This window comes from Salvelinus sp. IW2-2015, linkage group LG36 (genome assembly GCF_002910315.2).
Source record: "Salvelinus sp. IW2-2015 linkage group LG36, ASM291031v2, whole genome shotgun sequence".
Lineage (NCBI taxonomy): Eukaryota > Metazoa > Chordata > Actinopteri > Salmoniformes > Salmonidae > Salvelinus > Salvelinus sp. IW2-2015.
In genome coordinates, this window is record NC_036875.1 from 35,857,092 (window position 1) to 35,871,809 (window position 14,718).

The following is a 14,718-nucleotide window of genomic DNA, read 5'->3' on the forward strand; positions in this document are numbered from 1 at the left end:
CATGTTGATGGCCAATCATCCACTCCTGGAGGTGCTGTAGGATGAATTAGTGATGTTGAATGGGCCAATCATCAACAACCTGGAGGTGCTGTAGGATGAATTAAGTGATGTTGAATCGGCCTAATCATGCACATGCCTGGAGGTGCTGTGTAGGGATGAATTAGTGGATATACTAATTCTCTGGGCATTAACAGATATCTAGAGCTGTCGTACTTCTTTCGATAGAGGACTTAATAGCAGAGATAAAAAAGAGATAAAAAAACCATAAATATAGTGCCTATACACATTCGACATCCCCTTTAACTTTTTTCACATTTTGTTGCATTACAAAGTGGGATTGAAACAGATCAAATGTATTTTTTTTGTCATTGAGCTACACAAAATACTCCATAATGTTAACGTGAAAAGAGCATTCTAAATATTAATAAAACATGTAATAACTAAAATAGACATTGCGTAAGTATTCACCCCTTTCGTTTAGGCAAGCATAAATTAGTTCAGAAGTAAAATTTGGCTTAATAAATCACACACAATAAGTTATATGGACTCACTCTGTGTGAAATAATAGGGATTAACATGATTTTTGATTGACTACCCTTTCCATCTGCCCCCCATACATACATCTGTAAGGTCCATCAGTCAAGTATTGAATTTCAAGCATTGATTCAACTAAAGACCAGGGAGCTTTTCGAAAGCATCAAAAAGAAGGGTAGTGATTGGTAAATGGGTTACAATAACAAATCAGACATTGAATATATCTTTACGCATGGTCAAGTTAATAATCATGCTGTGGATTATGTATTAAACCATCCAGACACATCAAAGATGCAGTTGTCTTTCTGATCTGAGCGGCAGGACAGGAAGGAAACTGCTTAGGGTTGTCACCTTGAGGCCATTGGTGATTTTAAAACATGTACAGAGTTCAATGGCTGTGATGGGAGAAAACTGAGGATGGATAAACATTGTAGTGACTCCACAATAAATGGAGTCACTATAAATGTCACTATAAATGGAGTCACTAAATGACAGAGTGAAAAGGAGAACACAAATATACAGAATATTCCAAAACATTCATGTGTATGCAACAAGGCACTAAAGTAATACTGCATCAAAAATGGCCTAAATGCAAAGCCTTATGTTTGGGGCGAATCCAACACAACACATCACTGAGTACCACTCTACTTATTCTCAAGCATGGTGGTGGCTGCATCATGGTATGGGTATGCTTGTCATCGGCAAAGACTGGGGAGTTTTTCAGGACGAAAAAATGTGGGATGGTGCTAAGCACAGGCAAAATCCAAGAGAAAAACCTGGTTCAGTCTGCTTTCCAGCAGACACTTGGAGACAAGTTCATCTTTCGGCAGGACAATAACCTACAGCACAAAGCCACATCTACACTGGAGTTACATACCAAGAAGACAGTGAATGTTCAAGTTACAGTTTTGGCATAAAGAATTGTTTGGGAAAAAAATTGGCAAATATTGCACAATCCAGGTGTGCAAAGCTCTTAGAGACGTATCCAAGTAGACTCACATCTGTAATTGCTGCCAAAGGTGTTTCTAACATGTATTTACTCAGGGGCGTGAATACTTATCTAATCAAGGAATACTAGTGTTTTGCTTTTCATTCATCTTTAAAATGTATAGATCGTTGACAAAAAAAAAATACAATTAATGAATTTTAATCCCAATTTGTAACAATAAAATGTACAGAAATTCAAGGGAGGTGTAGATATTCTATAGACACTGTACATATACAGTAGTGTTGTGTTGCATTACCTGGCAAACACCCTGTTCTTGATCCCCTTCTCTTTGCCATACTGCACCGACTGCACCTCGGTCCTCCCGCTGCAGAGAACACGTTCAAACATCCAAACCATCCTTTTAGTAACACTCAGCCACATCTTACAAACTGCTGTGCTGCACCTCACATCCCAACTGGAGCTTTAAAACATGCATCGACAATCTCCCAACTCTGTTTCACCCAAACTGTATATCTCACCGGACGAAACGCCCCCTTACCACCCCCCATCCCCTTCACAGCTCAAAGCAAATGCTCAAGTACTTCAACAATGAACAGTTTGTTTTATTTCTACTATTTCTAATCTCCATCTGAGACGTGAATCCATATGAATAATAGAATAACTCCTTTTCCCCCAAAAGCGTTTTGAAAGGACTGAAGAAAAACAAGCCCAGTTTTGGGTTTGCGTTAATAATTAATCTACTTTTCCCAAAGATGAGAGCACAATAAGCAACCACTAACGCAATTCCCCAAACACTGACTGTTGATGCCACTCACCGTGACCTCGCAAACATTTTTGACCTGTGTTGACATTTCAGTGGCAGTGCTTTGTGCCTTGCAGGTATAGTGTGCATGGGTTGGTGTATGCACCTGTGGTAATGGGGATTTTCTCTTACCAGTAACGAAACTTGGAGCCCAGGGTAAAATAGTGGGCAAAGAAGTTCTTCTGAGGGGGAACGGGCCGGTCCAGACGGAAGAAGGTGTGATGCTCTACACAGGTCTTCCACAGGTTCTTACAGGCTCTGTAGCTCACCATGTTAAACCCCAGCAAGGTCTCCCTCGTCTCATTCTGTAGAAGGAGGGAGGGAGAGAGATAAAAAGTAAAGGAGGGAGGGAGAGACAAAGAATGACAGAGTGAGGGAGAGACAGAGAGAATGACAGAGTGAGTGAGAACAATAATGAGAAAGGACATGTTTCTATACTGAGAGCAATATATTCTGAGCTGCTGTTATGTGACCACCCTCCCACACATCATTCAATTCCTTTAATCCATAGGCTTTATTGTGTACTATGCATTTGGGGGAGAAGCAGTAGTGAGGTGTTGAGTTCAAATCTTGGTCCTATGGTCACAGATGTCAAGACAAGGCTACAGTGCCATGTTCATAGATGGGGAAATAGAATGTGTTGGATTAGCCACCATGATCCGGTAGGTTTGTCGCACGAGACGAGGAGAAAGGCAGTTCATCTCTATCTGCAGCCCCAACATCCCCATACCCCTCCCTCAGCCTCCACGGTGTTTCCTGAGGGCACATGCCACATCCCCATACCCTTCCCTCAGCCTCCACGGTGTTTCCTGAGGGAACATGCCACATCCCCATACCCCTCCCTCAGCCTCCACGGTGTTTCCTGAGGGCACATGCCACATCCCCATACCCCTCCCTCAGCCTCCACGGGTGTGTTCCTGAGCGGAAACATGCCACCACTCCCCATTTTACCTCCCTCGCCTCACGGTGCTTTCCTGACGAAGGGGAACATGCCACTCGTCATGAAGACCATGGGTGTCCATTTCACTTGGCGTCATTATGTTCCAGAGACAGCCATAGCATATGTTCTAGTAGCTTGTCTGCTCATATAGCTGTGAGTCTACTGTACACGAAACAGAGAGAGACCAGTTAAGGTTTCAGTGTCTTTTAAAAAATATGTCTAACTTTTGTGTGACTGTCCACACCGCATCTTGAAACGTCGTCAAGGAAGAGCAGGTTCTCAGCATCTTCGCACAACCGTCGTCAAGGAAGGCATTTGAGCAGAGGTTCTCAGCATCTTTGACAACTGTCCGTCAAGGAAGAGCAGGTTCTCAGCATCTTGAACACGTTGTCAAGGAAGAGGCAGGTGTCTCAGCATCTTGAGAACATCGCAAGGGAGAGCAGGTTCTCAGCATCTTGAAACGTCGTCAAGGAAGAGCAGGTTCTCAGCATCTTGAAACGTCGTCAAGGAAGAGCAGGTTCTCTGACCAACACCATCATGTACAGTAGACTAAAGCTCCCCTCACCAAGAGGTCAGATAATGTTAGGCGATTAGGCCTGGCTCGCAGTCGGTGTTCCAATTCATCCCAAAGGTGTTCGATGGGGTTGAGGTCAGGGCTCTGCGGAGGCCATTCAAGTTCTTCGACACCGATCTCGACAAACCATTTCTGTATGGACCTTGCATTGTGCATGGGGGCATTTTCATGTTAGAACAGGAAAGGGCCTTCCCCAAACTGTTTCCACAAAGTTGGAAGCACAGAATCATCTAGAATGTCATTGTATGCTGTAGCTTTAAGATTTCCCTTCATTGGAACTAAGGGGCCTAGCCCAAACCATGAAAAACAGCCCCAGACCATTATTCATTCACCAAACTTTACAGTTGGCACTATGCATTCGGGCAGGTAGCGTTCTCCTGGCTTCCGTCAAACCCAGATTCATCCGTCAGACTGCCAGATGGTGAAGCGTGATTCATCACTCCACAGAACGTGTTTCCATGACGGAGAGCTTTACACRACTCCAGCTTGGCATTGCACATGGTGATCTTAGGTTTGTGTGCAGCTGCTCAGCCATGGAAACCCACTTCATGAAGCTCCTGACGAACACATTTTGTGCTGGAGCTGCTTCCAGAGGCAGTTTGGAATTCAGTAGTGAGTGTTGCAACCGAGAACAGATGTTTCTACGCGCTTCAGTGGTCCCGTTCTGTGAGCTTGTGTGGCCTACCACTTCGCGGCTGAGCCGTTGTTGCTCCTAGACGTTTCCACTTCACAATAACAGCACTTACAGTTGGCCCGGGGCAGCTCCAACAAGGAAGCAATTTTTTTTAAACGTACTTGTTGTTGGAAAGGTGGCATCCTATGACGGTGCCACGTTGAAAGTCACTGAGCTCTTCAATAAGGACATTTTACAGGCAATGTTTGTCGATGGAGATTGCATGGCTGTGTGCTCGATTTTATACACCTGTCAGCAATGGATGTGGCGGAAATAGCCAAATCCAGTAATTTGAAGGGGTGTCCACATACTTTMGACTTTATCCACATTTTGCTACGTTACAGCCTTATTCTAAAATGTATTACATTTCTTTTCTCCATCATCAATCTGCACACAATACCCCATAATGACAAAGCAAAAACAGGTTTGTAAAAATGTTTAGCAAATTTTTTTATTTAATTTTTTATTAATCTATATAAATTTACATAAGTATTCAGACCCTTTGCTATGAGACTTGAAATTGAGCTCAGGTGTATCCTGTTTCCATTGATCATCCTTGAGATGTTCCTACAACTTGATTGAAGTCCACCTTTGGTAAATTCAATTGATTGGACATGATTTGGAAAGGCACACACCTGTTTATATAAGGTCCCACAGTTGACAGTGCATGTCAATACAAAAACCGAGCCATGAGGTCGAAGGAATTGTCCGTAGACTTCCGAGACAGGATTGTGTCGAAGCACAGATCTGGGGAAAGGTACCAAAACATTTCTGCAGCATTGAAGGTTCCRAAGAACACATTGGCCTCCATCATTCTTAAATGAAATAAGTAAGAAGTATGAAGTACTAAGAAGTACTAAAAACCTGTTTTCACTTTTCATTATGGGATATTGTGTGTAGATTTATGAATATTTAAATGTTTTTTTAAATATATTTACAGATAGGGCTGTAACGTAACAAAATGTGGAAAAAGTCAAGGGGTCTGAATACGTTCTGAATGCACTATATATATATATATATATATATATATATATATATGAGTGATGTATAGAATGTGGACAGCATATGGATTGAATATGTAGTATATCTGAAGAACAGTACATGTATAGTATATAATAAAATATATATTGCTCGCAGGAACAACTTACTACTCCAGGAGGAAAATGTAAAAGGAGGGAAATGAATTTCCTGGTTCGTTGTTGCTTTTTAAAGCGTGTGCCGTGACCCGCGCGCACATGACCCATATGTCCATGGGGCTGCGTCCCAAATGGAACCCTGTTCCCTATACATGGCACTACTTTGATCAGAGCCCTGGTCTAAAGTAGTGCACTAAATGGGGACTAGGGTTAAATTTGGGATGCAAGCCATGAATAATTCAGTTTGAGTGACACCCTGGAGGCTGGGCGACGGCCGCAGTGCTCTTAGTACAACTGCTCTGGAAAAACCCCTTCTCCATTATGAAACCAGGGAGGGAGAGGGGAGGGGGGTTGATGGGGCTGTTTTGGGGATCTTTTCCTGAGATTCCATGGAACAGAGGAAGTAGGAGAGGGAGCCTGCAGCACTTTCAATTCATTTTCAGATCACGTTCCCACCTCCACYCCCAAAATACATTATCTATTCTTCATAATTAATAAGCATTTAAGAGGCTCTCCCTCTGTTGCTCTTCCAGATTTCAGTGACAGTCAGCGGCGGAGCAGGCCGGTGATTATGCCAGAAAACCAGTTCATCAAATAAACAAATATGGACGCTGGGTCTGGGTGAGGGGGCAGTTAATGTTGTTCATGTCTAAGCTAGGTTGTTTCAGATTGATATGGTGCCTGTGGAGTGATGAGGGACTGGACCAGTGGTAGGTGGTCCATTAGCAGTGCTAGCTAGTTTCCTCCCTGAGGAAGAGTCAGAGAACTGGGTCTGGTTTGGGGACACTAATGACAGGGAAGCACAGTTACACAAGCTGAGGCAGAACCTGTGGCTGTGTTCACTGCTGTGTTTTCTGCTGGGTAAGTCATCATTCCTACTGTATAAAACACATTGCTGCTAGATTAGTAGATCCCGCCTTACATTTTATTATCAAAATAAGGACATTGAAAACAACGACTTGAATACCTACCACTTCTCTCCTGAGCTGAACGAAGAACTGTTTGCACTTGAACAATATTTTCACAATCTTCAACCTGAAAGGGGTGAGTGAGAAATACACAGAAATTGCGTCACAATGTGTGTCACTGCAGAGGGTCTCCTTCCTTTACGGCTCAAATCAGAGCCTTCYCTGCAGAGAGCAGCTGTCTCCCCATCAAAACTAATCCCCCCTCTCCTTTCTTCCTTCCCCCTCCCCTCTTCGCTCCCTTCCCCCTACAGCCCTTCTACATGACTCACAGCTCAGATAATATATTTTAAATTCACACACACTCTCTCTCTAAGACAGTGTCATCTAAGATAGCTAATTTGTCAGCCCGTTGTGGACATAAATGGGAGAGAGGCTAGAATTCACACATCTCTCTTAGATACCGGACCACTCTGCTTTCTGAGAGGAATAACGTTGTGTATCACCTTTTAATAGTATTGGCATGCAAGCCAAACAGAGAGAGTGGTCAATAGGAGCGAGCCTTCTCGCTTGACAGTGGAGGACAGCTGTTGTGAAACGCGCCACTGCTAGCAGCCCTAAATTTAGCCTGACTGGAAAGCGTCGGAGCTGCCTGTGCTACAGCAAGCAGCTGGCTTTTAAGAAWGGGGATGTGTGCTGTGAGGAGGGGGTGGGGAAGTGTGTGTGTCAGTGTGTGTGTTGGATTAATACTCGTCTGGTGGGGATTTGGGCTGTGCTATCCCACCCCTGGCACACACTTCCAGTAGCCCAACCAACACAGCTGAATATCAAAGATTTCTAAGAATTAAAGCTTTGGGCCTCAAAGACAATCCACATGAAAGCCTAAACCGCTCCGAGTCCGCTCTGAGATTCTAGGAATGATCATCTGTAGTGTACAGATGAATATGCAAAACAGTTATGTGATGTGCTTAGAAGAATCATATTTAACATTTCTCAGAATGATTCTGCACCCTGGAAGACTCAATGATATATGGGGCGGCAGGTAGCCTAGTGGTTAGAGTGTTGGACTAGTAACCGTAAAGGTTGCAAGATCGAATCCCAGAGCTGACAAGGTAAAAATCTGTCGTTCTGCCCCCGAACAAGGCAGTTAACCCACTGTTCCTAGGCCGTCATTGAAAATAAGAATTTGTTCTTAACTGACTTGCCTAGTTAAATAAAGGTCAAATAAAAAAATATATATACATTCAAAAATCCATATCCTCATCTTTCCTCTTCCTACTCACACATACAGTAAGCATTTAGAATTTCTAACACAATCTCCCGAAGTGGACGCGCTGTGTGATCACAAACGATCCCCTTGCAGCAATGATCAAATTAATTATCGGATTTACAAATCGCCTCATCTTGTATCAGAATCAAACGCCTCCAGTTTGTCACTCACCAGGGAAAGCAGTTGATTCGTACCCTGTTCTTGTAAACCACGATCCCTGCTGACATCACCCCAATTAAAATCTCAGTGTTGCGTTGATCCTGGAACACACACACAGAGACAGAGAGAGAAAATGAAGTGTCTAAGCACCATGACAGTGGGCCTGCCTGGTGGAAGCTTTGAAGGGAGTACAGACACAGACCCTCTCCCCCTATGGCAGGAGTGGGGGTACAGACACAGACCCTCTCCCCCTATGGCAGGAGTGGGGGTACAGACACAGACCCTCTTCCCCCTATGCAGGAGTGGGGGTACAGACCACAGACCCCGGTCGTCACACCCTCCCTATGCAGAGTGGGGTTACAGACACAGACCCTCTCCCCCTATGGCAGGAGTGGGTACAGACACAGACCTCTCCCCCTATGGCAGAGTGGGCGGGTACAGACACAGGACCCTCTCCCCCTAGTGGCAGGAGTGGGGGTACAGACACAGACCTCTCTCCCTATGGCAGGAGTGGGGGTACAGACACAGACCCTCTCCCCCTATGGCAGGAGTGGGGGTACAGACACAGACCCTCTCCCCCTATGGCAGGAGTGGGGGTACAGACACAGACCCTCTCCTCCTATCTCTCTCCCCCCATCTCTCTATGGCAGGGTGGGGGGGTTGTAAGCGTATGACAACAGTAGGGGGGCAATATTGTCCCCAGTTTAAAATGGGGCACAACCACTCCACCTCTTCACTGTAATAGACAAAATGTGATGATCATTCTACAGCAAAAATGGCTGGATGGACAATGGTGGCTGGGCCTCAGTTGAGATCTGCCATTCACTCATTGTACCAATAACTTTGTGACCTGCTTTGTCTTATGAACCAAACTACTATCCAGACAAAACCAACCAAACCTAGACAGTCAGACAAACAGACCAAGACACCCAAACATGCACATAAAAGTAGACAGACAGACAGAGACACAGACACAGAGACAGACACAGAGACAGACAGAGACAGAGACACAGACAGACAGAGACAGAGACACAGACAGACAGAGACAGAGACACAGACAGACAGAGACAGAGACACAGACAGACAGAGACACAGACAGACAGACAGAGACACAGAGACACAGACAGACAGAGACACAGAGACACAGAGACATAGAGACACAGAGACACAGAGAGAGACAGAGAGAGACAGAGAGAGACAGAGACAGAGACAGACAGACAGACACATTATCCGGGACAAAAAGAGAAGTCTGTCTAATCGGACAATGAGGGAACTCTCTGTACTCCAGACAATGGCTGGATTAGTGGACTCCACAGACACACAGACACAGCTTGTCAAGGCTCAGTGGTTCTGCTGTTCCTCAGCTATAAAGGAATCCTCAGCCTTAAAGGGATACTTCAGGATTTTGGCAATGAGGCCCTTTATCTACTTACACAGAGTCAGATGAACTTGTGGACACCATTTTTATGTCTCTGTGCCCAGTATGAAGGAAGTTCGAGATAGCTTCGCTACTAGCATGCTAGCAGATACCCATAGACTTCCAGTCATTGCGCTAACGCTAGTTAGCACTGGCTCACAAAACTATCTCTAACTTCCTTCATACTGAACACAGAGACATACATTTTTTATCTAGGAGTTCATCTGACTGTGGGGAAGTAGATAAAGGGGCTAATTGCCAAAATCCCAAAGTATCCCTTTACAGGCTTCATGAGGCCCTGGCAGCTGGGGACAGAGGAATTACATAGTACTGTACACTGCCTCAACCTACTTCTACCTGCTGGCTTAGAAGGCGCAGGCTTTTCTAGAGCTAAGGCACAGCTGTATGGAACATGGGTATCAGTGCTGCTATGACAAGCCCTTTCTACTGTAGCAGTGACAGACACACAGGGGAGCAGCCTTACCCTTGCATAGTGCAACTCCACTCCGTACAGCTCCAGCGTCCGTGCTGTGTTTAGGTAATTAAACTCTGACTGGGCAGAAGACAGACCACTGAGAAGTAGAGAGAACGAGAGAGAGATAAATGAGAGGGAGACGGTTTCTCTAATCAAACGCACGTAATCCATTCACAGAAGATAGAGCAGCACAGTGAGACCATGCCTGGAAATGCACCCAATAAAACCATGAAAACCTAGTCTGCTATAAGAGCTGGGGCAGACAAGTGACAAGTATACAGCTGTGAATGCACATGTGTGCCTGGGACATGAAGATGGGCCTCTCTACCTGTGCTGTTGGTGGTGTTTGGTGACCTCCTTGTGGAACCCTTGTGGTGGGTTGGGGATGAAGCAGAACTCTGAGAGGTAGCCAGGAGCATGCTCCGAGTCACTGTAGTCTCCCAACTCAGCTACACAACGCAGAGAGAGAAAATCTATTCAATAGTACACAGACAGTTAAGTCGACAAACATAGCCTGTATCATACACAGCAAACAGTAGGCCTATATTGGACTGGACAGACAAACCATTGCCTATCAATGCAGTAATGAATACAATAACCTCAATCAAAAGCCTGGTTGTGAGGTCTGTTTATAAAATACACAAGTGGTTGAGAATCTTTGGAGCACCAACCACCACTACAGTAGCTGAGTACCTCAAATCCATTAGCTTGTGGTGGTGTGTGAAACAGACACCAATTCATAAGAGTGGACCTCTTAAAGGGCCAATCCTTCATTGTAACAATAACAAAGCAGTGTCCTTGCCTCTGTTTTTGTGAAAAAGCTGAGGAATTCAAGGACTGACCATCCAATATAACATGTATAGTTTTAAGCATGTTGAAGCTATACAGTGTTTGTTTACAAACATTGGAATAAAACAAGCGTGTATTAGTTCTATTCTTCGAGAATCAATGGGTATTCATAACGCATTTATACGTCCAAAAATGGATGTAGCAACTGCAGATTGCTGCTTTAAAATGGATAGTTTGTGATTTTGACAATGTCTCAGCGTGCATTTTAAAGGAAGTTGCCAACTAGCGTTCGCGCAACTGGTAACTGGCGTAATGACAGGAAGTCATGCCTAGTTTGACTTCCTGTCATTGCGCTAACGTTAGTTAGCATTGGATTGGAAAACTACATTTAACTTCCTTCATACTGGACGCAGAGACATAAATATGACATCCACGACTTCATCTGACTCTGGGGGAAAATCCCTTTAACCACGGGCTCATAACAAACAGATCAATTCAAAACAGCTTTCGATCTAATCATCACACACAAAAAGACCCACAAACMAACCGGTCAATTGCCTATGGATTTATTAGCAGTATGCAAATAAATATCTACACAGCACTAACGCCAAAGCTTTCAGCAGAGTGCATTTCTTGATCTAATTTGACCAGCCTCACTGATTTGGTAAAACTAACCGAATGACCAGCAGCATTTAATTGAAGCTAAAATGATTCATACCGCTATCCCCATGGCTACAATGAAATGAAAACCTTCTCTTGGGGAGGGACACTGAGCTAAGTGAGATTCTGGACATGGACACTCACAGGTTGTGTTAGATGTTGGAGGTGCAGTTCAAATCCCTCCAGTGACCTATATAGCCATGAGACTCCCTGGGGAGTTTGGAGAGAGAGGCAAGCCTCAGCAGGCCACTGCAGTGGGGATGTGGACAGATTGAATGGGGACAGACCCCTGGCTAACCCCCTCTCCAATCTGTCAGGAGCCATTATTCAGGTCAATCTGGTGACACAGGCTGGTAAACTACACTCCTCAGGCTAAAGGGCCCATCACAATGGTAGGCTGTGGCTCTATGCTAGCTGTGGACCGCTAGGCTAGGCTATAATATGCTAACATGTTACAGTATACGGCGTGCTAGTTTATTAGTTCGAATGTTGGTTACAGAGTAATAATAATGGCATAAAACACCTGGAAACCATGTGTTTGATGTATTTGATACTATTCTACGTCAGCCATTACCATAAACCTGTTCTCCCCAACCTCTTGTGTTATGTGCTGTACTATACTGTGCTTTGCTGTCCTGAGCATGCTTGGCGAATGGCCAGTCACACTACCAGCACAAAAAAGTCATACCACACAAATCAATCTGGGACAAAAGATGGGGAACAACAGCCTAATGATTAGCATAGCGTTCCGTATGCAGCTCTCCATGTCCTGCTAACGTTGGCTGTCATTGTAAATAAGAATTTGTTCTTAACTGACTTGCCTAGTTAAATAAAGGTTCATTCAATTAAAAAAAGCAACAAGGGCATAAAGAGAGGATTATGGCCGATTTCAGGCTCCGCTGCAAACTGCTTGTTTTATTGGGTGAGAGAATTAAAGAATAAATTGGATATGACGTGGTAAAAAGTTATGCAGGGCAGCACACACAGAGTGATCAATGGGAAGTCCTGGTGAATACACTGACTCTCGGCTAAAGGCTTACAACACACATCTTTCTAGTCATCTCACAACAAAAACGTTGGAGTTGCCTAGTGGCCAGGAACTGTGTAGCCTTGTATGAAGCAACAGAGAGATCAAATGCATGAACTAACTACCAGTAGCTACATATCTTTAGCAGCACGCCAGGAGAATGGTTACTTACATTGAACAGCATGGAAAACACCAGGAGAATGGCTACTACATTGAACAGCATGGAACACCCAGGAGAATGGTTACTTACATTGTAACAGCATGGAACACCAGGAGAATGCGTAACTTACATTGAAGCAGCAGGAACACCAGGAGAATGGTAACTACATTGAACAGCATGGAACACCCCAGGAGAATGTGTTACTTACATTGAACAGCATTGGAACACCAGGAGAATGTTACACATTGAACAGCTGGAACACCAGGAGAATGGGAACTTACATTGAACACGCATGGAAACACCAGGAGACATGGTTACTTACATTGAACAGCTATGAACACCAGGAGAATGGTTACTTACATTGAACAGCATGGAACACAGGAGAATGTTAACTTACATTGAACAGCATGGAACACCAGGAGAATGTAACTTACATTGAACAGCATGGAACACCAGGAGAATGGTTACTTACATTGAACAGCATGGAACACCAAGGAGAATGGTACCTTACATTGAAACAGCATGCGCAAACACCCTCAGAGAATGGTTTACTTACACTTGAACAGCATGGCTGACACAACACCAGGAGAATGGTTTACTTACATTGAACAGCATGGAACACCAGGAGAATGAGTTACTATACATTGAACGCATGGAACACCAGGAGAATCGCGTAACTTACATTGAACAGCCTGGACAGAACCAGGACGAATGTGTTACTTAATGAACAGCATGGAACGACCACGAGAGATAGTGTAATCTTACAGTTGAACAGCATGGAACACCAGGGAGAATTGGTATACTTACATTTTGATACCAGGACACCCGAAGTACGCTGTCACGGCCCAGGAGATGGTACTACTTGACAGTTAGTTCCAGTGGCAGTGACAGGCAAGTCCTTGTGGGAAACAAACCACAAAACACACAAGGTTCACGCAAACATTCATTAATTTGGATCAATAGGATCAAATGGAGGAAAATGCATTACAAACAGTGGTGTCAGCAGGTGCTTGCCGCCGGTAAAAAGCAATGTGAGTCACTAGACATGTGTCAGCAGTGCTGGCCGGTAGAATCAGTGTTAGTCCACTAGAACAGAGTGATCAGGTGCTGGCCTCCAGGAGAATCATGTTAGTCCACTAGAACAGAGTGTCAGCGTGCTGCGCCTGGTAGAACTCAGTGTTAGTCCACTAGAACAGTGTCTGTCAGAGTGCTGGCCTGTAGAATAAGTTGTTAGTACACTCAGAACAGTGTTGTCAGAGTGCTGCCTGGTAGACATCAGTGTTAGTCCACTAGAAATGTGTCAGCTAGTGCTGGCCTGGTAGAACATCAGTTGTTAGTCCACATAGAACAGTGTGTCAGATTGCTGGCCTTGTAGGAATCAGTGTTAGTACACTAGAACAGTGTGTTCAGAGTGCTGGGCCTGGTAGAATCAGTGTTAGTAACACTAGAACAGTGTTGTCAGAGTGCGCGCCTGGTAGGAATCAGTGTTAGTCCACTAGAACAGGTGTCAGGAAGTGCTGGCCTGGTAGAATCAGTGTTATAAAGTCCCACTAGAACTAGACGTTGTCAGCGTGCCTGGCCCACGGAGAATCAGTGTTAGTCCACAGAACGAGTGTCAGCGTGCTGGGCCTGGCTAGCATAGAATCAGTGTTAGTCCACTAGAACAGTGTTGTTCAGAGTGCTGGCCGTGTAGAATCCAGTGTTATAGTACACTAGCAACAGTGTGTCGAGAGTGCTTGCCTGGTAGACGTGTCTAGTCCATCTAGAACAGTGTCAGCGTGCTGGCCTGGTCAGACATCAGTGGTTAGTGCCACTAGAACAGTGTGTCAGCGTGCTGGCCTGGTAGAACTCAGTGTTAGGCCACTATAACAAGTGTGTCAAGCGTGCTGCGCCTTGGTAGAATCAGTGTTAGTTCCACCTACGAACAGTGGTGTCAGAGTGCTGGCCTGGTAGAATCAGTGTTAGTTCGCACTAGCAACAGTGTGTCAGCGTGCTGGCCTGGTAGGAATTCAAGTGTTAGTTCCACTAGAAACACGTGTGTCAGAAGTGCTGGCCTGGTATGAAATCGTGTTAGTCACTTATAACAGTGTGTACAGCGTGGGCTGGTCCTGGCTAGAATCCAGTGTATATCCACTACAACAGTGTGTCACAGCGGTGCTGCCTGGTAGAATCAGTGTTAGTTCCACTGGAGAACAGTGTGTCAGAGTGCTGGCCTTGTAGAAATCATTGCTTAGTCATCCTCTCTCTT

General features: G+C 44.7%; 1 protein-coding gene across 1 annotated transcript in view; it reads right to left on the minus strand.

The window, feature by feature from the left end:
* LOC111959491 (tyrosine-protein phosphatase non-receptor type 4-like) overlaps window positions 1–14,718 on the minus strand; it is a 102,911-nt gene that overhangs the window by 20,656 nt on the left and 67,537 nt on the right. Inside the window, exons 7-14 of the mRNA XM_023981103.2 lie at window positions 13,023–13,041; window positions 12,905–12,937; window positions 10,163–10,283; window positions 9,844–9,931; window positions 7,955–8,043; window positions 6,580–6,643; window positions 2,418–2,590; window positions 1,779–1,847 (exon numbers count right to left, since the gene is read on the minus strand). Coding sequence (XP_023836871.1) covers window positions 1,779–1,847; window positions 2,418–2,590; window positions 6,580–6,643; window positions 7,955–8,043; window positions 9,844–9,931; window positions 10,163–10,283; window positions 12,905–12,937; window positions 13,023–13,041 — 656 coding nt within the window. The remainder of the gene's footprint in view (window positions 1–1,778; window positions 1,848–2,417; window positions 2,591–6,579; window positions 6,644–7,954; window positions 8,044–9,843; window positions 9,932–10,162; window positions 10,284–12,904; window positions 12,938–13,022; window positions 13,042–14,718) is intronic.